Below are 26087 nucleotides of genomic sequence, written 5' to 3'. Positions count from 1 at the left end.
GGGATCATATATGATCATTTGGGGGGAGGGGGGTTGTTACCTATGATAGAAGAAAGGCTACTGTAGTCTCAACACATGACAAATGTATCTTTTGACCATAATATCTATTTAATACCTATTTTTAAGGCACTTAGGTTCTGGTGGCCCAATGAGTCTGGACTATAGACACATAGACTGAATCAAGAAGAGGAAAGGCAGAATGAGGTGCATATGATGACAGACTTGTAAAGAAAGAAAAAATCTTTATTGGTTAAAATAGCCTTTCACAGATATAATTAATGAGTTTTGTTTCTTGCTCTCATGCACTTACACACTGTACAACAGTGGATTTCCATGGAATGACATTATCTGACCGCATAATTAAACAAATGTACACTGAAGTGTGTCTTGTATTCTGAATGGAGGCCCTTTGCTTTAGCCTTTTGAGATCATAGAAACCAGCGGTCACAAAAAAAGCCCTGTCAATGTATGTACTGTATTAATTTCTGCCTGGTGTAGTAACATGAATTAGTAACTTACATATCAGAAAACATTTGCCACTTTTTTTGCCTCATATTACACCGTAGTCAAGATCTCAGTGCAAACACCATTGTAGCTGAATAACCCATGAAACTCTCTGTTGACGTACCGAAATACCATGATGCAAAATTGGGAGAGAAAACCCCCCCACAGAAAACATGAAATCCCATCTACAAATGTTTGGTAGTTGTGGAGCTACATTGGCATATACCTTTTAATATATTTGACTAAATATTAGTCTAGCTCTATAAGCAGTCTTCTAAAAACTCACATTGGTGAAACAGTTAGCTTGAATTACAGTACTAAAAATCTATCTCTCAAGCAGCAATGATTACATTGAGTTCAAAAAAAAAATTCACTCCAAAGGTAAAACACAAATAATTATTCTACTGCCCTCTACCATCCTACAGGAAAGAAAAGAAAAAGCAGACGTACACTTTAAAATTAGGAAAAAATAAAGGCTTTCTTTCAAAGATGCTTCGAGACCCAAATGTAGCAATAGAAAACTGTTGCTCTGTATTTCTCTTACAGCAGCTTGAGTCCACAATCTGAAAGCAACCTCTTACCCACAAAACCCCAAACAACAAATATCAAATAAAACAACCGACACCACATAAATTCAAAGTTTATCAGGAAATGACAGTCCACGATAATAAAAGCAACCTCTTATTTGTTGAGAAAATTGTATTGTATTAATAATTTTTTATTATTATCAATAAATATGCAGTTGGGTGTAGTGACTTTATATAATTTATATGGATATGACCTTGGATAGTAGTACATTTTTATCTAGTGGTGGATGTACTTTTACTAATAAATAAATATTAATTCATGAAACTGAGCATCCTTCTTACAATCCTGTTTCACAAGACAGACTTGGAAGTCATACAGAAGATGAGTGTGACGGAGACATACAAGCCAAATGTTTTCAAACTACTTGCAAAGCATGGAAAAAGACACATTGCTATTATATTGAAGTGCAATCTTTCTAAATGGAATGTAACTGTGTGAGGCTATAAAATGAAACCTACAGGTAAAAACATGATAACTAACACATCGCCAAGGCATATTCTTCTAAAGTGAAACGTGGGCACAGTTATCGGAACAGGATCACATGTTCTTCGCCCACTAGATGTTTTTGTTGTTAAAGCTTGTTAGCTCCACTAGTTTCAAAGTCATCAATAAATGTATAGTACCTCCAACAGTAAGTATTTTAATGTCTCTTTATTGACTCTCTAGTTAGGACAGTGAATGGGCTATGCCCCGCCCTGCCCCGCCCCGCCCCCCTTGTACTCTCTGTTCTCTGGCACCAAGGCCACCGACAGGGGGGGCTGGGGAGGGGCTAGACATCTAGATCATCTGGCCTTGGCCGACTGCTCATGCGACTGCTGGCTCGACTGCAGGGCCTGGGGTCCATCAGGGCCAGCGGCTGCAGCTCGTGCCCTGGGGTCAGTTTCTTACTCTCCTGGGTGTCGTCAGGGAAGTCAAAGGCCTGTGCATGGGAGTTGGAGATGGTGCTGCCATTATGGCCCAGGCGGTTCTGCTCCGTGCTGTAGTTGGCCCAGTTTTGCTCGTTGGCTTGCTTGTTGTAGTTGCGAACGGAGTTGGTTCTCTCCCCAGTGGCCAGCTTGTACCCCGGGGGTGACATGGGTGACAGGGGGGCAGTGGGAGAGGAACAGCCATTATAGTAGGCATACTTAGTGGTGGACAGATCCTTGGGAGTGGGGCTTAATGTCCCAGTGCCAGGGTAGTGGATGGGCGGTTGTTTCCCCTTCACGCGGTCCTTGATCCTCTTGAACGTCACGTAGAAGAGCTCAATGACGTTCAGAACCAGGGAGACCAGAGAGACCACCAGCATGAAAATGATGAAGACGGTTTTCTCAGTGGGTCTGGAGAGGAAACAGTCGACTCTGTGGGGGCAGGGGGACCTCTCACAGGTGTAGACAGCAGCCAAGCTGAAGCCGTAAATGTACCACTGTATGACCAGGAAGCCCACCTCAAAGATGGACTTAAAGAAAATGCTGACGATGTAGGTTCTCAAGAGGGCTCCCTTCATCTTAACCTTCCCATGCTCCTCCAGCCCATGCTTGAGCTTTTTTAACTCAATCTTCTTCAGAGGTACGTCCACGTCGCCTCCGTCGTTCTGGATGGTTTTCAGCCCTTCCTCTTTGCGGTTAATCTTCTGCTCTATTCGCAACAGGTAGAACACATGGGCAAGGTAGAGAAGAGTCGGCGTCGAGACAAAGATAATCTGTAGCACCCAGAACCTTACATGTGATATAGGAAAGGATTTGTCGTAACACACGTTCTCACAACCAGGTTGCTGGGTGTTGCACTTGAAGGCGGATTGCTCGTCCCCCCAGGCAGACTCCACAGCCGTCCCCAGCACCAGGATCCTGAAGATGAAGAGGACAGAGAGCCACACCTTCCCTCCAGCTGTGGAGTAAGCCTGAACCTTGTCCAGTAGCCTCCCCAAAGCACTCCAGTCACCCATGATGGAGTTTTAGCTGCAATTAGACAGAAAATAATGAATATATTGTAAGTGTTCAAACATATTCCTATATACAGTAAACATGGTTATATAGCACTATATCTCAAGTTACATTTGTGAATCGGATCAAATCAAATCAAATTTTATTTGTCACATGCGCCGAATACAACAGGTGTAGACCTTACAGTGAAATGCTTACAAGCCCTTAACCAATGATGCAGTTTTAAGAAAATACCTAAAAAAAAAAAAGACCAAAAAAAGTAAGAGTTAAGAAAAACAAATAATTAAAACGCAGCAGTAAATAACAATATACGGGGGTACCGGTACAGAGTCAATGTGTCAAACACATCTCAATGTTTGAGGAAAATGTGTAACAACTAGGAGTCTTGTGATGGCTGTAGTGACGCACAGAACAAATCCAATTGCCGGAAAAGACCTGAACAAGACCAATGTCAACGACCACCTTTCACTATGCTTAATAATTAATCAATCCAGAGAGCCATTTTAAAGCCTATTGTCTTCCTATTGGAAGTAATGAGAGGAGAATCACATTGTGTGGTCCTACCAGTGTTGATGGAACTTCTTAAAATACTGAGTAAGTGAACAGTGTAATGGTAGATGATAGGGCCCAGGTTGGTGAAACACAAGCGCAGACATTTGTTTCCCCTTCATCGGCAGAGTATGAAAACATGCGCCGGGGACCTGTTTCTCATCAAACCATTGTTTGTTAACAACTGTAATAAACATGAAACAAAGTAGAAATAAGAGACGCCGACCAAATTAAAAGATGTCAAATAGCGTGTATGTAAGCATTTGTCAATGTTAAATTGTGCCGTACTGTGTAATCTAAGGATTGCTATGCAAATACCCCCCAGTCTCAAAGAAATGTCGTGCAGTTTTAGACACGGTTACTGTTCCTCACATAACACATGCATTTACTAGTCAGCGGAGAAAATAACTAACCGATCTTCATAGTAGATGTGTCATTTTTATCCTCATTAACTATCATCCTCAGTAGATATCATTCCCAAAATCTGGAAGAAACTCCACCTATAACAGCCTATGAAGGAAGTGGACAGTGTACTAAGGCACGATACTGTAGCTCTCTGCTCTCAGTGTAAGCCTAAGACTGGGGACCAACAGCTCTCCTGCTGGGGAGTGTCTGGAACGCGCTCTCTCTGAGCCTCTGAGTCTAGAGCACAGGGCCCCAGTTCATTGTATGCATATTAGCGACCTGCCTAGCTCCGCTACAAAGACGCAATTCTTACAGATACTACTGACACTGCATGTCAGATGGGAATCAAGTTTGAAAACATGAATACCATCTGAATGAAGATTCTGAGTGATGCCAGTAAACAAATGAAGTCCCTGGAATGACTGCACAATAAACAAACATAGATCAGTAAAGCGATCTGTTGGAGGGTGTACCAACAGCATGGCTTCACAGCTAATACTGTACTGCCTACAGTATAGTGGAAAATAACCAAGGACTGCTTCCTACTCAACAATGATGGTACTATGATAAAAATATTTATATACAGTGAGGGAAAAAAGTATTTGATCCCCTGCTGATTTTGTACGTTTGCCCACTGACAAAGAAATTATCAGTCTATAATTTTAATGGTAGGTTTATTTGAACAGTGAGAGACAGAATAACAACAAAAATATCCAGAAAAATGCATGTCAAAAATGTTATAAATTGATTTGCATTTTAATGAGGGAAATAAGTATTTGACCCCTTCTCAATCAAAAAGATTTCTGGCTCCCAGGTGTCTTTCATACAGGTAACGAACGGAGACTAGGAGCACACTCTTTAAGGGAGTGCTCCTAATCTCAGTTTCTTACCTGTATAAAAGATACCTGTCCACAGAAGCAATCAATCAATCAGATTCCAAACTCTCCACCATGGCCAAGACCAAAGAGCTCTCCAAGGATGTCAGGGACAAGATTATAGACCTACACAAGGCTGGAATGGGCTACAAGACCATTGCCAAGCAGCTTGGTGAGAAGGTGACAACAGTTTCTGTGATTATTCGCAAATGGAAGAAACACAAAAGAACTGTCAATCTCCCTCAGCCTGGGGCTCCATGCAAGATCTCACCTCGTGGAGTTGCAATGATCATGAGATTGGTGAGGAATCAGCCCAGAACTACACAGGAGGATCTTGTCAATGATCTCAAGGCAGCTGGGACCATAGTCATCAAGAAAACAATTGGTAACACACTATGCCGTGAAGGACTGAAATCCTGCAGCGCCCGCAAGGTCCCCCTGCTCAAGAAAGCACATATACATGCCCGTCTGAAGTTTGCCAATGAACATCTGAATGATTCAGAGGACAACTGGGTGAACGTGTTGTGGTCAGATGAGACCAAAATGGAGTTCTTTGGCATCAACCCAACTTGCCGTGTTTGGAGGAGGAGGAATGCTGCCTATGACCCCAAGAAACCATCCCCACCGTCAAACATGGAGGTGGAAACATTATGCTTTGGGGGTGTTTTTCTGCTAAAGGGACAGGACAACTTCACCGCATCAAAGGGACGATGGACGGGGCCATGTACCGTCAAATCTTGGGTGAAAACCTCCTTCCCTCAGCCAGGGTATTGAAAATGGGTCGTGGATGGGTATTCCAGCATGACAATGACCCAAAACACACGGCCAAGGCAACAAAGGAGTGGCTCAAGAAGAAGCACATTAAGGTCCTGGAGTGGCCTAGCCAGTCTCCAGACCTTAATCCCATAGAAAATCTGTGGAGGGAGCTGAAGGTTCGAGTTGCCAAACGTCAGCCTCGAAACCTTAATGACTTGAAGAAGATCTGCAAAGAGGAGTGGGACAAAATCCCTCCTGAGATGTGTGCAAACCTGGTGGCCAACTACAAGAAACGTCTGACCTCTGTGATTGCCAACAAGGGTTTTGCCACCAAGTACTAAGTCATGTTTTGCAGAGGGGTCAAATACTTATTTCCCTCATTAAAATGCAAATCAATTCATAACATTTTTGACATGCGTTTTTCTGGATTTTTTTGTTGATATTCTGTCTCTCACTGTTCAAATAAACCTACCATTAAAATTATAGACTGATCATTTCTTTGTCAGTGGGCAAACGTACAAAATCAGCAGGGGATCAAATACTTTTTTCCCTCACTGTATATATATGTTTCACTGAGTCATTTATAGGCCTATTTAATATCACAGTACCATTTGGAAACTTGAAGAAGAAGAAACACGTCCATGTAGACATTGCTGATCTACAGTAAGAAACCCACCGATGCTATCATCCGCCTGAGATATCTGATCTTGACATTATGTTATTACAGCAATTGAAACGAGAAGTTGGGTGAATAAAGCAATTTGTAAGGTTGTAAGCACATCAGCTCAACTTCAAGATGTCCTGACATTGGAAGAGGATTTAAACTGTGCTCTCAAGATGCAAGGAAGACCTTTAAAAATCTGAGTAGCCCAACTTGATCCCATTTCACGAAGATTTTCTATAAGGCCAAGGAAAAATATCAATGAAGCATGTCAATATGCTTGGTTACGATGTAGCTTGTTTTAAAACAAATCAATCCTCAGTTTACAACGTATACGCTGTTCAGTTAAAGTCCTCTATAAAGCTTGTAATAATTATTCATTCCATGCTGCTTTGAGTAATTTGCCTCAGGTTACTCGTTTATCTTAAAAGCACTCAACAGACGAAATTGGAAAAATAAAACAGCAAAAGAAACAGATGGATCATTTAAACTTTTGCTTGTTAAACCCAGAAAAAATTGAATGTTTTATAAAGGATATATTATGGACCATACTATAGCAGATAGCCTATAGAAATGCAATGCGTCTGGATTGACACAGTGTGTCTGGATTCTGAGCGCAAATTAGTTTCTCCGCATAACTTCTGACAGTGACAAAAATATATATAGATACGAATTTTTACTTCTTCATGTCAATAATGGCAGTTGAAATAGCGCAAAGCTTACCTGGAAAGTTACTGAGAAGTCAGAAGAGAGCCCTTAAAAGGACTTCTCCGTCACTTCTTGAAAACAGTCACCGCTTTCTTGAAATCCAAGTTCGGGACCACGGAGAATCTGAGACTGACTTGTCAAACTTTCCTTGCTTATAACAGTCCACATACGGGCTGGGGGAGAGAAAAAAAATAAACGATGGAGAGAAAAGTTTGGAGTCAGTCACCTGACCCCTACGTCAAGACTTAGACATCCTTACGCTCGGTTTCTGTACTTTTCTCCTACTGAAATGTAATTGTGCAATAGAATATTTTTTTTTATAACAAAGATTAATAGCACCTTTTTCAGACCAACATGAATTTAAAACTTTACCAAGATCAAGTCTACAGCCTATACTAAAGCGTTCTGTATTAGGTCCTGTGGGCAAACCTGTAAACTAATAGCCTAGTTGTGGAATTGGCTATGTTTTAATGGGTTAAAATAATTCATATTAATCGCATGTAGATCAAAACATATTTGATAATCTTGTTTTTCATCATTTCTTATGCCATGCTATGTTGTTGTCCTAGGTCTCCCATTATGTAGTGTTGTGTTGTCTCTCTTGTGTTTTGTCCTATATTTATATTTAATGTATTTCTAATCCCAGCCCCCCATCCTGGCAGAAGGCCTTTTGCCTTTTGGTAGGCCGTCATTGTAAATAAGAATTTGTTCTTAACTGACTTGCCTCGTTAAATAAAGGTTCAATAAAAATGACAGACCATAAGTGTGAGTAATTCATGAGAGTAATTCATCAAGAAGCCTAACGATTTTATGTTGCACTATAATACGGAACTTTGACATGAAAGGTAACTTGTGTTGCGTGTGCTTATGTACATAGATCTAGACCTATAGATAAGACTATAACATATAGCCTATACTGCAGATCAGCAGTGCTGTTCACGTGATCTCAATCACCAAGTTTATGCTGCCATCTAGTGTATGCTCTGGGAATGAGTGGCTGTGTGGTGTTTTTCGAATTTCCTTTTACAGTATACATAGTCTGCCAAACATTTGGCATCACACTGTCAGCATAGAAATTAACTGTAACATGAACAAACACATACTCAATTCACTGGAATGTAACTTTACACTTTTTATATTACTTGTAGGCCACCCATTACAGTATGTCACTTCACAGAGCAGAATATCATCAAGTGAAATCTATTGGAAGCCTAACAAATGTTTTTCTCTTCCTCCAACAGTTCAGCTTCACTCTGGACTCTGTGAAGTGATGAGTGAGTGATCTTTATGTCCATCCATGTTACCGTGCCATGCTGATGCTGGATTGTAGAGGGTGGCTGTGTTCTCAGATGAGTTAATATGCAGTGGGCACTGTTTCTTGGCTCCACATTTTACTCTGGTGCAAATCAAATAAAACACCTCGACCACATTCAAAAGCAGAGACACAGTGGTCACAACAAGCATGAATATTATGAAAATGGTCTTCTCTGTAGGACGGGACATGAAGCATTCAGCACCCAGTTTGGAACAGGGCTCTTGTTGACATTGGAAGAAGGATTTCATGACAAACCCATATAAGTAGTACTGTCCCACAATAAAAGCGAGCTCTAAAGCTATCTTAAAGAGCAATAGGGTCATGTAGCTACGCAGCAGTATTCCCTTGATTTTGATTTCCCCCCGGTCATCTGTGTATTTGGGCTTCTTCAACGTGCCATTATCTTCTTGGCTGTGCAGTGTGGCTCTTAGCTTGTTCTCCTGGCTGATGACGTGCATGGCATGGCCCAGGTACAGAAGAGTTGGAGTGGAGATGAAGATGATCTGCATGACCCAGAAACAGATGTGTGATATGGGGAAGATCCAGTCGTAGCAGACATTTTCACAACCAGGTTGTTGCGTATTGCATATGAAACCAGATTGTTCATCGCCCCACACGCTCTCCGCTCCAGCACCCAGAACCATGATTCTGAACAGGAACAGGACACTCATCCATATCTTCCCAATCACCGTTGAGTGGGACTGCACCTTGTCCAGTAATTTAAAAGATAAGACCAGTCCCCCATTGCGGCTGATTAGTATCTATGGAATAAGAAAAGGAGTAGTCTAATTACATTTTATTCAGGAATCACTTCATAGAGAAATAGTGAAATCATACTTTGACTTTGATAGTGGACGAGTGAGCTGTCAACCTGACTGGAGAAGTACATTTGTTTCACAGGACTATTTTAAAATTAAGTTTAAATAATTTCTAATCAAAATCTATGATAGTTTACTGTATATTTCTATTGATATCTACATTTACATGAGATACTGTATTATCCTCAGTTTGTACAAAACTGATTTACTCACCAGTTTTGTTGCTCAGGTCAGAAATACATTTTCATCTACAAGCCGGAGGCGAGGAATAATGTTTGTGCCCATGGATTAGGATATTGAAAGACTGAAAGGGTAGGCCATTCTTATAAACCTGATGGGTTTGGTCAGCCTGACTCAGTCACACTGCATGCTTGTCACACTTTGTCTCGACTTCCGCCGAAGTCGGTCCCTCTCCTTGTTCGGGCGGCGTTCGGCGGTCGACGTCACCGGTCTTCTAGCCATCGCCGATCCACCTTTCATTTTCCATTTGTTTTGTCTTGTTTTCCCACACACCTGGTATTCATTCCCTCATTACATGTCGTGTATTTAACCCTCTGTTCCCCCCATGTCTGTGTGTGTAATTGTTTATTGTCAGGTTGGCACTCTTCCGGCTGGTTTGCGCCGGGTTCTATTTTACACCCGTGCTTTTTGACAGCCTGTACGTTGTACCTTGTTATTTTTGTACTTAGTGCTGCCTCGCCTGTTCTGAGGGCATTTGGTTTTGTGACGCAGTTGCGTTCTATTAATATATTGCCTCAGTAAAGTGCCTTGTCCACTCATCTCTGCTCTCCTGCGCCTGACTTCCAATGCACCTGCTACACCCACACCTTGATACACTTTTACACCAATCAGACTTCACTTATGAATTTGACCCATGCAACAATGGGTCACTTCCTTGAAAAGTGGATGACCTTTTGATACTCCACCCTCACCTCATGTTAACTTCAGCACAAAGAAGATCTAAACATGTGAGATCCAAACACACTCTGTGGAGTCATTCAACCCTCTCTGACTGTATTGTCTGCAGAAAGTTAGTGATTCTTACCGGATGTTTGTCTTATCTGAATGTTTGTGTCAGTACTTGAAATGATTGTACACAGCTGAGATCCTCCATGAGCAAACGCATCTGTTGATGTTAGGCATCTTTGAAAAGTACCAGTTGCCTATTCTCTACAGTAGGTAAGAACCAAATACCATGGATCATGTTTGATAACATCCATGAATCCAAGTCGTGCAGGGTGTCAGTGAGTATGGGGGTGGACGGTGTTGACATCATAGTGATACAAACAGATGTCAAACTGTAAGAGGAGAGAATCCAATACATCAAGAGAGTTCAGTAGAAAATAACTGGTGTGAAGAGACGGTGCTCACCTCTGAGGTAAGAAAGCTGCTTTGGTTTAACAGTTCTATTCATCAGGTTCTGTATCCTTTAGCTTACGCGGCAGCAAAACATGTTACTCATGAGTGGGTTGAGGATGTAAAAGGTGCTATGCGTTCGCGTTATATCACAGCTACCCAGTCAGTGAAATAAGAATTTGTTCTTAACTGACTTGCCTAGTTAAATAAACAAGAGATAAAATACAGACCTTCTAGTGGTTGTTCTAACCCAGAGAGTATCTTGGAGGGGAGTTTAGCTGGCTGGTGATCCCAAGACCTTTGAAGATGAGGATAATACACTCAGAAATGTATTTCCTGAAAATGTCAAAGATAAAGCATTATGTAGAGACTTTAAGAAAATGATTAGACAAAGCCCTAACCCATATTTCCTAGATGTACAGCCCTTCACTTCAGGGAGAATCTAAATCACATCATGAGGTGCAGGATCCAGTTGATTGTGAAGCCACATCGGTTAAGAATCAGACAGACCCAATACTACTACAGCTACTTGAAGCTGTTCAAACTCAACATAAAACACCTGTGGATGAAGTGGCTAACCTACCAATTTGTTTCAAATGTTAATGTCCTAGCCACATAGCCAGGTGTTGTAACCAGAGTGTGAACCCCAACCTAGCAAGGGGGCAGGAGGCAAACCATGCCAGCTCGGCCGAGGGCCACGTGTCGGTTGTGGAAAACCGACACGGTTTTAGATACAAACTGTTTGATTGATACAGGTTCCACGGGGTGCATGATCACAGAGAGTTTCTTTAAAGAAACCTACACCTTGAAGCTGACGGTCTAGGTCTGCTGTCAGATTGTGGTTGGCTTGTGCTGAAGCAGAAAAGGGTCTAGACATCCCTTATGTAGGCAACCTAGAGTTGGATGTAGTGGTAATGGGTAAAACCCTTTCAAAACAAAATGTATTTTATTTTATATTTTATATATTTTCTCCCCAATTTTGTGATATCCCCAATTGGTAGTTACAGTCTTGTCCCGTACGGACTCTGTAGAGGTGAAGGTCGAGAGCCATGCGTCCTCCGAAACATGACCCTGCCAAGCCGCACTGCTTCTTGACACACTGCTCACTTAACCCGGAAGCCAGCCTTACCAACGTGTCGGAAGAAACACTGTACAACTGGCGACCGTGTCAGCGTACATGTGCCTGGCCCGCCACAAGGAGTCGCTAGAGCGCAATGGAACAAGGACATCCCAGGCGGCCAAACCCTCCCCTAAACCGGACGAAGCTGGGCCAATTATGCTCCGCCTCATGGGTCTCCCGGTCGCGGCCGGCTGCAACATCGAACCCGGGTCTGTAGTGATGCCTCAAACACTGCGATACAGTGCACCGCGATACTTAGACTGTTGCCCATCTCGGGAGGCCAAAACAGGGAATTCTGTCATGCCTGCTCCCACTCTTCCCCCCCGGGCGCTCGAGGGCGCCGGGCTCACCAGCATTACGCACTCCTGCCACCATCATTACGCACACCTGTGTCCCTCGTCACGCGCATCAGCGATTTATTGGACTCACCTGGACTCAATCCCCTATATTTGTCAGTTCCCCAGCTCTGTTCCCCGCTGCTGCAGTGACTGTCGTCTGTCTTTGTATATCCGTGTGCTGACGCTGTTCCTGTCTTGTTTCATGTCTGTTCCTAATTAAATGTTGACTCCCCGTACCTGCTTCTCGACTCCAGCGTTGGTCCTTATAGAATTATAGTGGTCAAGGACTCCATGGACCCAGATACCAGGGAGAGAAAAGGGGAGGTTCCAGGACTAGTGGGAATTAATGTAATTCAAAATTATTTCAGCATTCTCAAGCAGCATCATGGTCCACAATACTGCCAGATACCAGTGTGAAGCCACATTTAGGCAGGCCTTAGAGGTATGTTGAGCCTAGGACAAACAGGACAACAAGTTTGTAAATCTTCTCTCCACTGCACACCTTTTAATCCCACTATGAAGTTGGTCTCAGCCACTGGCTGGCAGGTTGGGCTCAGCCCAGGGGCACCAGTACTGTTAGAACCTTTGACACCAGAGGAAGGTGACTTACCAGCTGGTATCTTAATCACCAGTGCCTTTATAGCTCAAGCAACAGGCCAGTTAATGATGCCAGTTATGAATGTGGGGGTAGAGAATGAGTATCTGGAACCAGGTATGCATTTAGCTTCCGCCCAGTCAGCAGAGGTGGTGTTTAGCAGTTCAGAAACAGAGGTTATGTTTACAGATATTCCTGATGAGAGTAGGTCTACTGTATTCATAGAACATATTCAGGTGTGTTCAAAACCAGATAAACCATCCATTTCACAACAGGTGAACAATCTACAGTTTCACAAATTGAGTCCATCTCAGGAAGAACAGGTCAGGGGTTTACTGCGTAAGTACTCTGATGTTTTTGCTAAAGGGGATGGAGATGTAGGATACACTGACCTGATAGAACATGAGATTCCTCACATAGATGATGTTCCAGTACGTCAGAGGTACAGATGTTTTCCACCAAGTCAGTCGAAGAAGGTCAAGGCTGACATCAAACTGCTGAAGAAGGATGGCTCAATAAAGATGTGGATGGATTACAGGAGACTGAATGCTACAACGAGACGAGATGCTTATCCACTCCCAAGAATTGAAGAATCCTGGATGCACTGAGTGGCGCCTGCTGGTTCCACACCCTTGAGCTGGTGAGTGGCTTCAACCAGGTGGAGGTGGCAGAGAAAGACAAACACAAAACTGCTTCTTTTTTTTGGGATGCCTGCGACACGGGACTAAGGGCCCAGGTACACGACAGAGAGGAGCAAAAAATAAAATAACAAACTAAATTAAACATCAACAATATGACCATACATATTTGTGTGCGTCACATTAAGCTACTGAGCTTGAGTGGCAGGTTTGTTGAGAGGCAGCCTCATGTACAGGCTGGAGGGGTTATTTAAAGTGTGCATTCAGAGCCTCAGATCCTATCACGGTTTTAATTTATTCCCAGTATTTATTGAGATCTATTCCTGTATCATGGTATGACCCAGTAACTTATTTGCATCATAGTCTTATATCCTAGTAGCACCCTCAAGTTCAACGCTATGTGCCCTGTCTTTGTATCGCTAGTTCTTTTTGTTAACAATTATGAATTATTGTGTAATTCAGAGTTTGAGTAGATTTACCCATGCAACACATCAGGTGTCAAAGATTAATCTGGAGTTCATTGTGCTTTATGCAACTAGCTCTCACAGTCTCACGTTAGAATTAAACGTTGGTCCATGTTTCTCAAATGTAAAAAATTGAAGTTGTTGAAAATGTAGTAAAATTTCCAAGTGTTTAATGTTAAGTTTAGGCATTAACTCCACATTTTTAAGGTTGGGGTTAAGTTTAGGCATTACTTCCTAAAGGTTAGGCATTAACTCAGAATGGTTAAGGTAAGGGTTAAGGTTTGGGATAGGCTTAAAACAAAAATCTCAAAAACATCTTTCTATCGCTGGATTTCAACTTGCAACCTTTGGAATCAGAGGCAGATGTGTACGCCGATCCACCATCCCCAATGCCCTTGCAAATCCAAAATCTACTTGAAGGTAACAGCGCTCACTGTTGCCCCTAGTGGCCGGTTTCCACATCATCTCCCGACTCTCAAGCAAACTTTCACTGAATAGTACAGACAGTAGATGATTCACTTGTATTGAAAATCTAACAAATGAGGTACTTATACTTGCGTCTTATAAAATGAAACCATAATTGACTTAATAATACACTGTACATTCCTGCAGATATACATACAGCGTGTAGTCTACAGCCTCATTGCACACATATTTGCTATAGTCCATTATTACCATGAAGATTTTGTTTCACCTCTTGACCGAAGAAGACTATGCTATATTTACAGCTTATATTTTGGTCTGAGTCAGTCAAATCACTGATACAGTACACACATCATAGTCCAGTTTTGCTGCACGATTGACTTTTTTATATGCTGTACATACAGTATATTGACAGGAGAAAATATTATGGTATAAAACATCACACCAGTCGCCTATTTATAGTTATTTAAACGTTTTCCTCATCTTATAACATAAAATACACTCCAGGCAAACTCACATTTTTTACATTTTATTTACAACCACATAAAATAAATACAAAAATCAAACTGACATATTTACAAATATTGAAAGCCACAAATATTTTCTGGATTTTGTTTTGGTCACTTTAGGTCAGTGTGGTTTCAATAACCCAAACAATGTATGATGAATCGCATTATATTAAGATTCATACATGATCACAAAAAGCCAATTCGATGACCATCTCACTGAGGAGCGACAAGACTGCTGAAAATTAAGTTGCATTGCATTTGATTTCCTTCTAGTGCACACCATGAACAAATACAACATGTTGGCTTGGTTTACCAGAGGACAATAAATCAAAGCTCAAAGTTTCGGTCCTGTTACACGTGTCATCCTTTCTCTGCCACTGAATAGTTGAGTGGTGATCAATGATTTCAGGCAGTGCTGCCTCCATCCAGACAGCTGTGCATTGCGATGGCTGGGACTTCTTGGGCTCGTCTTCTTGAGCCAGAGCCACACTTAGAGCAGATCAGATATAATATCTCCACCACATTCAGCAGCAGAGAAACACACGCCACCACCAGCATGAAGATGATGAAGATGGTCTTCTCTGTTGGTCGTGACATGAAGCATTCTACAGTGAACGGACAGGGAGCTCTGCTGCATTCAATCTTGGGGTCCAGAATAAACCCATATAAGTAATACTGACCCACTATAAATGCTATCTCAAGCAGAATCCTGAAGAATATATTGGCTGTGTAACTAGCCAGCAATTCACCTTTGATTTTGACATGACCCTTCTCATCAGAATACTTAGGCATTTTCCCCATCTCATTGCCTGCCTGACTCAGCCATTGCCTCAGTTTGTTCTCCTTGTGGATGACGTGCATAACATGTCCCAGGTACACCAACGTTGGGGTGGAGACGAAGATGATCTGAAGGACCCAGAAGCGGATGTGGGAGATGGGGAAGGCGTGGTCGTAGCACACGTTCTTACAGCCGGGCTGTTTGGTATTGCAAATCATATTGGACTGCTCATCGCCCCACACCTTCTCCGCCCCTGCTCCGAGGACCATGATCCTGAAGATAAACAGGACGGTCATCCAAACCTTTCCAATGACCGTGAAGTGTGACTGCACCTTGTCCAGCAGTGATGACAGGAATCCCCACTCTCCCATTTTTGCTGATAGCTCTGGCTAGAAAACAAAGCAAAAGGTTGAGTTACACTATTGGCAACATTCTGACAAATGATTGGAAATCTATGATGAGAATGAATGAAAAAGGATTAAATAGGTTAAAAAAAAACACAGTAGATGAACAGAGAGCAGTCTGTGTTACGGAGAGAAGAACACAAGTTGTTTATGGGATAGTAAGGCTATTTCTTTGAGTAAAGTAAGCTATAAAACACATTGCCTAAATGGAGAGATTCCACATGCTGTCTGTTATCAAGAGATTAAGTGTATTCTGAGTCAAAATCTGATGTATAATATTTTAGCATCAGACATTATAATTCAGTTTTTCAATAGCAAAATATATAACGTTTTTTATATATGCAGTACATTACAGTCAGACCCAACATTATTGGCACCCTTGATAAATGCACACTCTATAAAAGAAATAATACAAATGCTAAGCCACAGTATATTGTAATATTATTTTATACTAATAGAATTGCTCAGAGATTTTGTTTAACAAGTCATTTAAAAAATCTAAAAAAGATACCGGTCAAAATGACTGGCAACTATGTTTTCAATAGCTTTCAATACCTCACCTTGCGAGGATAATGGCACTAAACATGTCCTGGTACTTGGTAGAGGGCCCAAGGACCAGTGGAAGGACAAATAGCTCCATTACATCAAAGATCCACCACCAACATATTTGATGTTATTGGGCTATTTCGCTTCCACTGGTCCTGAGGCCATTGTTAAGGTCATACGCATCATGAACTTTACCCAGTACCAGGACATTTTAGACCTGGTTGCCTCTGCAAGGAGGCTAAAACGGACAAAGGTGCATCTTCCAGCAAGACAATAACCTCAAGCAAACATCAAAATCCACAAAGAAATGGTTAATTGACAACAAAATCATCTCAGCCTCCGGACTTGAACCCCGTTGATAACCTGTGGTTTGAATTGAAGAGGGGATTCCAAAAGCACAGACGAAGGATATCAAGGATCTGGATTCTGTATGCAGTAATGGTCTAAGATACCTCCCAATGTGATCTCTAATCTACATCTCTAAACTACTGTATATCTCTTTCTCTGAGCAATTGTAATAGTATAAAATAATTTCTATATTTGTTTGAGCATACAATATAGCTCAGTATTTTATACTCCCTTTATTGCTAATCTTTATCAAGGGTGCCAATAATTATGGGCCTGACTGTACATTCTGTTTTGAGTATCATTTTTTAAACAAATTATTTCGATTTATTTTTATGATATGCCCAAAGTATGTAAGTGTAAAATGTCCCAAATACCACAAAATCAATATTTAAATAAAAACTCAAACTTTTGTTTCTAGGTTAAAGATATGTTTAAGCCTAGGTTGTCCATCTTACAATGGTTCAAGCTTATCCATAAATCATTTTGGTTTTGGTGATATTAGATTTGCATTCTTATGTGTTTTCATGTAAAGTGAAAACAACAAAATAGTTCATTAAATATGTCTTACCTTTAAACAGACACCTTCTGGGCAGAACACAACATCCACCAGTTGTAGTGACAAATGCTCAAATGCTACGTACTGCTACTAGTTTACCTTGAACTTTAGTTTTGTAGAATTACACAATTGTCTTGTCATGCGAGCTGACACGTTGTGCATGGAAATGACAAATCTGCTGTTTAGAATTATGTGTTCCTGGGAATGATTGTACAAGTTAATAATTGGCAAAACAATGATAAGGTACATTTTAACATTGAGTCATTTTGTATTTCCAAATGAGTCAGTAATAACCATGAAATAGCATTGTAATCTAAGGCCTAGCCTTTGCTAATGATTTCTCATTGAAAATGTGGGTGGTCTAGGTCTAGGTAGGCAAAGGGTAATATAAGTTCATGAAATCTTAAATCAATATTTTGGTGGGGGATTTCTTTGGGTAGTTTTCAGAGTATACTGTATGAAATTGTATTTTTGTTGTTGACAATGCTCTCTCAGAATATGTGCCATAATTGACATTAATAGAGTTCTGGCAAAAAATGAGGATACTTATTTTATTATACTATAGCTATAAGCCCCTTTATTGTGAGGGTTGGAGGATGTGCCATTCCTTATTTTCAAATTATGCCTATAGCAATATTTTCATATGCAGTGTACACAGTCTTGCACTCCTAGAACATTTGTCTGGATTGGTATTTTGACAAAGTTCTGGTATAATAATAAGCCACTTTATTTTGAGGGTTGGGAGACATACAGATAGATGTAGGATCTTAATTTGAGCCAGTTTGCTACAGCAGGAAAATAATCCTGCAGCAACAGGAAATGTGAATTATTAGGTGGATTATAATTTATGGATTTTTTTGTAGGGGTTGATAAACCTTAAATACACTACTGCAAGAAAATAGTGATCAAATTAAGATCTTATTCTTCAGTGATGTTCATTTAAAAGCCATATTTCCATAAATAATGTCCTAAGAGAATCAACTATTCCTTCATGTGTGTTATTGTAACATGTTTCAGTGATTGTTTGATGAGTTTTCAGTCTCTAAGGTTCATGCAACCACCATTAATACAAACATTTAAAACATTTTTTTTTACAATATATTTTATTTATTCCTTCAAAAAAATAAACACTGCATATCTAGATTGTATTGTAGGATAGACAATATCTCGGTTGTTAACATTCATCAGGCAATATACAAATAATTTCAAGACCCCAGGTGGTAGGGATTTTGGCAGAAGTCCTTTATCACCTTCTCCATGCTAGCAGATACCCATAGACTTCCTGTAATTGTGCTAACGCTAGCTAACATGGGCTCACTAAACTACCTCTAACTTCCTTCATACTGGACACGGAGACATAGAAATGGTATCCACAAATTCATCTGACTGGGGAAATAGATTTCCAAAATCCCAAAGCTTCCTATGACAGAAAATGTTACGTAGAACATACCATTGGGATATTATAACTGAATGACATTTCTACTTCACAGATATCAAGGTTTATTGGCATTTAGGGGTAACATTTCATTTTGTAGTAGTCCACAATTGAACAGTAAACATTCAACATCAATACATAAAATACACTAACTACTAGTACACTGCGTTTAAATCAATAAACATAAGAAAGCAAAACAGGTAGTTTATTAATTCAGATTTTCAACAATACAAAAGATCAAGATACAATCATGGCTAATTAACTTTCACGTGTTTTAGTGGTGACCTAGCAACCTTTCCTCTTGTTTAGCTCCATCCAGACTACCCCCTAAACTCTGGCCACTCTCAAACTCCAGGTTCATCTTGTTCTGTCTCAGTGTGTCCATCTCAGTATCCACGCGACCAGACCACCCAGAGGAGGAGAGGGTGGCGGGGTTCGCTGCTGAGGTAGTGTGATACCTGCGCCCCTTGGAACCGCCACATCTCACTCTTGTGTAAAGCAGATAGAAAACCTCAATCACATTCAGAGCCAGAGACACACAGGCCACCACCAGCATGAAGATGATGAATATGGTCTTCTCTGTGGGACGAGACATGTAGCATTCTACAGTAAAGGGACAGGGAGATTTGGAGCAAGGGAACATGGGGACCATGACAAACCCATACAGGTAGTACTGGCCAACAATAAAAGCGATCTCTAGAATGATCTTAAAGAATAGCTGGGTCATGTAACTGCCCAACAAATCTCCCCTAATTCTGACCTTCCCTGCTTCATCTGTGTATTTGGGCTTCTTCAACATGCCATTATCTTCTTGGCTGTGCAGTATGACTCTTAGCTTGTTCTCCTGGCTGATGACATGCATGGCATGGCCCAGGTACAGAAGAGTTGGAGTAGAGATGAAGATGATCTGCATGACCCAGAAACGGATGTGTGATATGGGGAAGATCCAGTCGTAGCAGACATTTTCACAACCAGGTTGTTGCGTATTGCATAAGAAACCAGATTGTTCATCGCCCCACACGCTCTCCGCTCCAGCACCCAGAACCATGATCCTGAACAGGAACAGGACACTCATCCATATCTTTCCAATGACCGTTGAGTGGGACTGCACCTTGTCCAGTAACGTGGAAAGAAAACTCCAGTCTCCCATGTTTGCTGATGTTCAATGGCTTTCTAAAGAAGAGAAAAAAATAACCAGTTAATTAATTTGACAGTAGAAGGCCCATCTTATCAATAAGTCAGGTTGTCAAACATTTTCCACTTCTCTTTTTACCCTTAATCATTCATTTGATTTTTGGGGCACGCACACAACGGCATCAAGACCAAGTTCCTAAAACTGATATCCCTCTATCATCAAGACAATATTTATATATTGTATGTAATAACCCTTCTATATTGAAAGATAACCCTCGTTCAAAAACAAACTTAAAATGTAAGCAGTTAGTCACATAATGAAAAGCAACAAAAAGCACATGACAGGCTAGATTATAGTTCATGTCTAGTATGTATTGATTATGAGGAAAAGTTGATGTATGCCTTATTTACTATTAATAATATGTTCATATTTTATGATATTGCATGGTAATCAGTACACCCCAAACACCTTACGTACTGAACAATCTACTCTTATAATGACTTTAATAAAAATTCATTAGATCCAAAAGAATTACAGAACAAACTACTACTAAATGACTCAAAGGATAGGAAAATGTGAAACGAGGAGAAAAAAGGTGCCTCCTACCTGTTCCTGACTCTATGGCGAATATACCTCTAAGACCAACTGATCGCTAACATGAGTTGAACCTTGAGTTTTGGAGGATGGTGGTAAGGTTTGCGTCAGGTTCCCTGTCACGTTGTCATAATCAGCAAAATCAATTTTAAAAGTTAACCTGTACAGAACTGACAGGAAGGGCCATATATAATGACTGACAGAATGATACATACCCACAACAATAAGAAGCATGCACTCAACAGACTTAACAGGAACACATCTAAATAAATAATTTTGTCTTGTAATGAATTGATAACACAGAGCCCAGAGTTGTTCCTAAAATAGGCATCATGGTGTCCGAAACATTCAAACCAAACACAATACCAGCCAGAATAATTTCCTTATAAAATAATAATTTATTAAATCAAGATTATAGTGTTATAAAATAATAATTTATTAAATCAAGATTATAGTGTTATATGAATGACATCTACTTATACATGCAATGTCACAACCAATAATACAAATCCCCAAGAAATATTTAGAAAATTAAGAAATGCATCTAATATAAAGGAACATATTTATATTAGACAATATTTGTCTGTGGTACAAGCTCAAACATGAATCCTTTATCACATAAAAACATGATGAATATGTTATTTAATGTTTAGGAGAAATATGTATGGCTGTAGACTGGCATGCGAATCATTGAGTCAACATACGAGCAGGTTTTGTGAAAAAGAATGTGTACAAAAGCTGACACCTTAGATGTGGACTTCCCCCATGTTAGCAGTGTTTTCCTCAGAAGCCACACTTTTCGCCACCCCACTGCCCAGCTTCCTCCCCTGCAGCTCCAACTCCAGATTGACCCAGTTCTGGATCATCTGGTCTTTGTTCTCAAAGGCCTTCCTCTCCAGGACAGGGGTGACCGGGGTCACCGTGTAGTCCTGCCTTCTGTCCAGACACTCTTTGACCGATTTGACAAACAGGTAAAAGAGCTCAATGAGGTTGAGGAGTAGAGACACACAGGCTACCACCAGCATAAACCAGATGAAGACGGTTTTCTCTGTGGGTCTGGACAGGAAGCAGTCCACCTTGTGAGGGCAGGGGAAGCGAACGCAGATAAAGCGGGCCTGGAGGGTGAAGCCATACAGGTAGTACTGTCCCACGATGAACCCCACCTCTAGAAGGATCTTCACCAGTACATGCAGCACGTAACTGCGTAACAGACGGCCACGCAGGTTAATCTTTCCATTGTCGTTGCTGTACTTGGGGACTTTGTAGCCTTTCTTCAGGAAGTCATTGGCCTGCTCATCCTGTGCTTGCTTCTTCATCTTCTCCCTGACTTTCTTCTCTACGTGGATGATGTGGAGGACATGGCCCAGGTACACCAGGGTTGGGGTGGAAACGGAGATGATCTGAAGCACCCAGAAACGGACGTGTGAGATGGGGAAAGCGTGGTCATAACAGACGTTCTCACATCCCGGCTGGTCTGTGTTACAGACGAAGTCTGACTGCTCGTCCCCCCACACCTTCTCTGCCCCGGCCCCAAGGACCAGGATCCTGAAGACAAACAGGACAGTTAGCCAGATCTTCCCTATGACTGTGGAGTGGGACTGCACTTTGTCCAGCAGCCGGCCCAGCAAGTCCCATTCACCCATTTCGATCAGTTAGACAGTTTGCTGTGGAAAAACATATAATTGATTTATCACATGTTGGATTACTGTTGACTACAACTGTAAAATGTATTTCATGTTTTAAGCAATGTTTTAGAGAATGAATTGATCTCATAACAGCATGAATTAAACTGTACTAATTCAAATGTACCAATGAGTCGTCAATCAAGGACCTTCTTTATCGGTTAGTTTGAACCATTGAGTACATTGATAAGTGAAGACCCATGAGGCCCAGATATCAGGAGCCATTACAATAACAGACCTTTCCAATCTGGTGAGAACCAAGGACCTGACCTTGTTAAACCCCCAAACATTGATTGCTTTATTCAGAAGGCACAAGAAGACATTACAATTATTTCCTGCCTTTCCATTACAGTTTTCTGTGCCACAATTTAATTCAGGGTCATTTATTGAACGCATACTCAAAATTGAATCTTTGCCTATCAACGTTTTCTGAGGAAAAACCTCTCACTGCAGATAGTTTTTCATCAAAGATGTACGCGTAGTCTAAGTATTGTTAAACAGGTATGTTCACATGTTATAAATACTATAATTATAGGCTATGTCATTACTTTTTAGTCATGGTCAGCAAATCTCATGCACCCTTACAAAATATCCCTTTAATGTAAATTTCAATTGATTAACCTCACTGTCTATGCATTATTATAGTATTACCAACAACTAATCAGAGGCAATGCACTTAACTATTTTAAGAGGTTGCATTTTCGTAATAAAATAAGAGACCATTACATCTCACTTTCTAATGTCATGAATGCAATTTGCACAAACCTGGTATTTGATTATGTAATTATCATAAGTGAATTGCTTGCTTTTTCAACTTACCAACGGACAAGACTCGAAGAAAGTTTGGAGCGCTCAGTCTCTCAGGAGGCTGATGTCCGAGTGAAGCCGAGAATCTTCTCAACCTTCCCCTTTTATGGAGGCACCATCCAAACCACAACAAAGACTACATATCCCACCTCTTAGTCATGACACCATTCAATGACCTGTGGTAGTGTTGTTGCCCAAGGTGAAACCATAAAATGATCATTTAGGTTCATATATCTACTGTATGGCTATACCAAACAGAGGCAGGGTATGCCAATATCCGAGAAATTAAGCTTAAAAAACAAAAGTGAGACACTGCCAACCTGCAACAAGATTGAATTGACTACAGATCAAATATTGATATTCATACACAATATGCATTTTATGTGTCTAATAATTAGACATTTTGCCATTTCTTTGTCAGTTGTTACTTTCCAATTGTTCCATCAATTGTTTTGTTTTAAACAGCAGACTTTGCTTCACGTGTCCTTGTGAGGATTACAGACAATGACTGACCACATTGCTTCTAAAGAATATTCCATATGTCAAGATGGTTGGTCTTTCTAAATATAAATGATTTACAAAACTATCTTGTCTTTGTTGTTAAAAACATAGATATTTGATGTTCAAAAATGAAACCCTAATCAAGTACATCAACAAATAGTTATCTAGTAAGGATCATCTTTATTGAGATACATTTTTTATTATGCTGTGCATAACATATGCATATTCACCAAGTATAGACTACAAGAAAAGTCATTCACAAGCACACAAGTTGTTTCTGCAATCATATCACCAATAATTATAATCACAGCACATCACTAAATAAAAAATAACCCATTTCAAAATCTATTCTCAAGTATACTGTCCGTTGTTTCAAAACAACTCTTTACATAGGAATGCCAGTTAAACACCTCAATGATCACAGTTGGTCAAATAAACCTCAAATCACTGCAAAAAATATCTCCATCACCTCCCATATCTGTAAATTTCACAGACGTTATCAACATAATTTGGGCACTACACTCCTGGAGATTCTTTAGTATTATTATAAACTATGAATAAATATCATTTTTTATGCAATTCAAGATACAATCATTACACACACTAATTCACTCACTAGTGTAATATCATCTGTATGATGACAGTATGACTACCAGCTAGGCATAACTTTGTTGTCATGAGTTCAGTGGCTGGAGTTCCGTTTCTGGAGACCGTTCAGCATGAGCTTGTGAGCATACGTGACCCCAAGACCCAAATCCATTCTGGCATTGACTGCACAAGTCGAAACTGGAAAAGATAACACCAACAAGAGAGTCATGGTTAGTCTATAGTTTAAAATGGACTATGGCTACTAAATGTCTATCCCTCAACTCTACCAAGACCCATTTTAATCAGCACTGATCTGTGTACCTGCAGTGTATGGGCCCAATAGCCTGTGGTCCTGTGTGAGATGCCCAGAGTGGAGATGGCATGACGGGCATACACATCTGACTGCGGTATTAGCCACCCGCCTGCTGATGCTCCATGGGGCGCCACTTGGAAAGGTACCAAACTTTGCACAAAGATTCCCTGACGACCATATTCATGGTGCAGAGCACGGGAAAAGTTGTCAAGGTAAGCCTGAGAATAAAAAAGAGAAGAATCACAGCCATTTCAGTACAACAAAACAGTAGGCTGATAAGACCACAACACGTTTAAAAACATGAACGTCATTAGGGTCGCACGCACGCACGCACGCACGCACGCACGCACGCACGCACGCACGCACACCTAATAGGGTGTATGTGTGTGCGTAGAATCTGACCGTAGACGCAGAGAGAGCAGCTTTGCTTGGAGAGGGTCTATAACATGCCCCAGAAGAGATGTTCACTACTGCTCCACGTCTCCTTTCTACCATGCCAGGTAGAACCAGGCGCGTCATCAGTGTGGTGGCAGCAATATTTCTGTTGATTACGTCCCATAACAGGTCTTCAGACAGGCCAGTAAAGTTTGGCGAGTTGCGAAGGGAGTCATCCACACAGTTAACTAGAAAGCCTATATCTTTGTCCCGCAAGGCGTCTTTGACAGGCTTGCAAGCTGCGTGGCCCTGACTGAAGTCTGCCACAAGCACCATTGTATCCACTCTGTGAGTCTCAGATATGGCCTTGGCTGTGTCACTGACACTGGCGCCCTCTTGGCTTATCAGGATGATGCAGATGCCCTGCCTGGCAAGCTCCTCTGCATAGGCTTTCCCTATGGCCTCTGAAGCACCTGCAATACATGGGCAGGGAATACATGATGAGAACCACAACATAAAAACCCTTTATGTGAACTATGGAATTATTCGCCGTCTATTCTATTGCATTTACCTTACCATAAATGACAGCCCATTCACCAAAACGGTGGCCAAGGCGCGTGCTTGGCATCAGTCGAGGAAGGAAATGCAACCTGACAAAGCTGTAGCAGTCCCGCACGAGGATGACAGCTTTGCTGGCTGTATACAGAGCACCCACAACGGCTAGGGTTTCCACACATGAATTGCATGACCGAGCAATTTCTCTGTACAAAAGCTCAAAACTGTCAACAGCAGCCATAGCAGTCACGGGTTGGTATTTAGCTAGCTAAACAAAACAAAAAAACTATAAACAATGGTTTCCAATCCTAGCCAATCTGTACTACTTATGTACTTCAATAAGCTAGCTAACGCTTTTCTGATTATATATTTTACTTGATACTTAGTTAAATTTTGTATCGTATTATGCCATCTAGATAAATAGCGGTTCTGACAGTTGCAATCTTGAGCTAGTTTGGCTTTTGATAGATGATCCTTTCCCGGAAGGGATTGTAAACATGGGGACCATGTGACACCTAACACAGGGACGGGATTTAAAGGCACAGTAACAAGCATAACGTCTGAAAACGTAGTAGCTGTAATTTATTGCATATCATCATTGTCAATATTAACTTTATAAATATTCAAACATCCTTAAACATCCTCCACCATTGGTGTTTGTTTGCAACCCTTTTCTCAGCATCATCTTTGCCTGTGACCTTCATCTGCTTTGAATATCCCACAATGCACGAGTGTGAGCTAGCTACCCGTTTCCATAGAGACAGTGGTCGAGCCAAGCTGCAGCAGGTTCGAAATGTTTACAAACTATTCAACTAGCTAACGTTAGCTAGCTATATTGACTAAATAAGCTGTACCATATGTAGCTAGTAAGTCTTACACCGTTTATTACAATGTGATACATTTGAAATGGTTTGGGGAAATGTTGAACG

At 41.0% G+C, this 26087-nt stretch overlaps 6 protein-coding genes and 1 pseudogene across 10 annotated transcripts in view; 1 reads left to right on the top strand and 6 right to left on the bottom strand.

Moving 5' to 3' along the window:
- Window positions 1-222: 222 nt before the first annotated feature.
- On the bottom strand, window positions 223-7132 carry LOC139582993 (gap junction alpha-1 protein-like). 2 transcript variants are annotated; one of them, XM_071413562.1, is made up of 2 exons: window positions 6981-7132; window positions 223-3026 (listed from the first exon to the last, which is right to left on the bottom strand). In XM_071413562.1, the coding sequence occupies exon 2, from the start codon at window positions 3011-3013 to the stop codon at window positions 1862-1864; it is 1152 nt and encodes a 383-aa protein (XP_071269663.1). In that variant the 5' UTR covers window positions 3014-3026; window positions 6981-7132; the 3' UTR covers window positions 223-1861. The 2 variants fall into 2 exon arrangements, with proteins under 2 accessions (XP_071269663.1, XP_071269664.1); XM_071413563.1 differs by lacking the exon at window positions 6981-7132 and adding an exon at window positions 3974-4089.
- Window positions 7133-8098: 966 nt separating this feature from the next.
- On the bottom strand, window positions 8099-9025 carry LOC139582359 (gap junction Cx32.2 protein-like; annotated as a pseudogene).
- Window positions 9026-14545: 5520 nt separating this feature from the next.
- LOC139582992 (gap junction Cx32.2 protein-like) lies at window positions 14546-17317 on the bottom strand. Its single transcript, XM_071413561.1, has 2 exons — window positions 17186-17317; window positions 14546-15708 (listed from the first exon to the last, which is right to left on the bottom strand). Exon 2 carries the CDS (start codon window positions 15688-15690, stop codon window positions 14947-14949), a length of 744 nt encoding a protein of 247 aa, XP_071269662.1. The 5' UTR covers window positions 15691-15708; window positions 17186-17317; the 3' UTR covers window positions 14546-14946.
- A 940-nt stretch (window positions 17318-18257) lies between these two features.
- LOC139582991 (gap junction Cx32.2 protein-like) lies at window positions 18258-20445 on the bottom strand. Its single transcript, XM_071413559.1, has 2 exons — window positions 20350-20445; window positions 18258-19781 (listed from the first exon to the last, which is right to left on the bottom strand). Exon 2 carries the CDS (start codon window positions 19756-19758, stop codon window positions 18883-18885), a length of 876 nt encoding a protein of 291 aa, XP_071269660.1. The 5' UTR covers window positions 19759-19781; window positions 20350-20445; the 3' UTR covers window positions 18258-18882.
- Window positions 20446-20715: 270 nt separating this feature from the next.
- Window positions 20716-22945, bottom strand: LOC139582990 (gap junction Cx32.7 protein-like). Its single transcript, XM_071413558.1, has 2 exons — window positions 22839-22945; window positions 20716-22001 (listed from the first exon to the last, which is right to left on the bottom strand). Exon 2 carries the CDS (start codon window positions 21978-21980, stop codon window positions 21084-21086), a length of 897 nt encoding a protein of 298 aa, XP_071269659.1. The 5' UTR covers window positions 21981-22001; window positions 22839-22945; the 3' UTR covers window positions 20716-21083.
- Window positions 22946-23487: 542 nt separating this feature from the next.
- Window positions 23488-25651, bottom strand: LOC139582989 (inactive hydroxysteroid dehydrogenase-like protein 1). The gene is made up of 4 exons (XM_071413557.1): window positions 25180-25651; window positions 24631-25076; window positions 24237-24446; window positions 23488-24113 (listed from the first exon to the last, which is right to left on the bottom strand). Exons 1-4 carry the CDS (start codon window positions 25397-25399, stop codon window positions 24042-24044), a joined length of 948 nt encoding a protein of 315 aa, XP_071269658.1. The 5' UTR covers window positions 25400-25651; the 3' UTR covers window positions 23488-24041.
- Window positions 25652-25833: 182 nt separating this feature from the next.
- Window positions 25834-26087, top strand: part of LOC139582988 (protein broad-minded-like) — a 50522-nt gene continuing 50268 nt past the window's right edge. For 3 of the 4 annotated variants that reach the window (XM_071413555.1, XM_071413553.1, XM_071413554.1), the window contains exon 1: window positions 25834-25944. The gene's annotated coding sequence lies outside the window, so the exon portion shown is untranslated. The remainder of the gene's footprint in view (window positions 25945-26087) is intronic. The other variant, XM_071413556.1, reaches the window with a different exon arrangement.

This window comes from Salvelinus alpinus, chromosome 8 (assembly GCF_045679555.1).
Source record: "Salvelinus alpinus chromosome 8, SLU_Salpinus.1, whole genome shotgun sequence".
Lineage (NCBI taxonomy): Eukaryota > Metazoa > Chordata > Actinopteri > Salmoniformes > Salmonidae > Salvelinus > Salvelinus alpinus.
The sequence above is the reverse complement of the archived record's forward strand: the minus strand, read 5'-3'. Positions and strand labels throughout refer to the sequence as shown.

Coding starts and splice junctions, on each gene's coding strand:
- LOC139582993 (XM_071413562.1), bottom strand. CDS start 3,013: ATGGGTGACTGGAGTGCTTTGGGGAGGCTACTGGACAAGGTTCAGGCT.
- LOC139582992 (XM_071413561.1), bottom strand. CDS start 15,690: ATGGGAGAGTGGGGATTCCTGTCATCACTGCTGGACAAGGTGCAGTCA.
- LOC139582991 (XM_071413559.1), bottom strand. CDS start 19,758: ATGGGAGACTGGAGTTTTCTTTCCACGTTACTGGACAAGGTGCAGTCC.
- LOC139582990 (XM_071413558.1), bottom strand. CDS start 21,980: ATGGGTGAATGGGACTTGCTGGGCCGGCTGCTGGACAAAGTGCAGTCC.
- LOC139582989 (XM_071413557.1), bottom strand. CDS start 25,399: ATGGCTGCTGTTGACAGTTTTGAGCTTTTGTACAGAGAAATTGCTCGG. Junction 25,077..25,179: donor TGAATGGGCTGTCATTTATG/GTAAGGTAAATG, acceptor CATGTATTGCAG/GTGCTTCAGAGGCCATAGGG. Junction 24,447..24,630: donor CTGCTCTCTCTGCGTCTACG/GTCAGATTCTAC, acceptor TTTTATTCTCAG/GCTTACCTTGACAACTTTTC.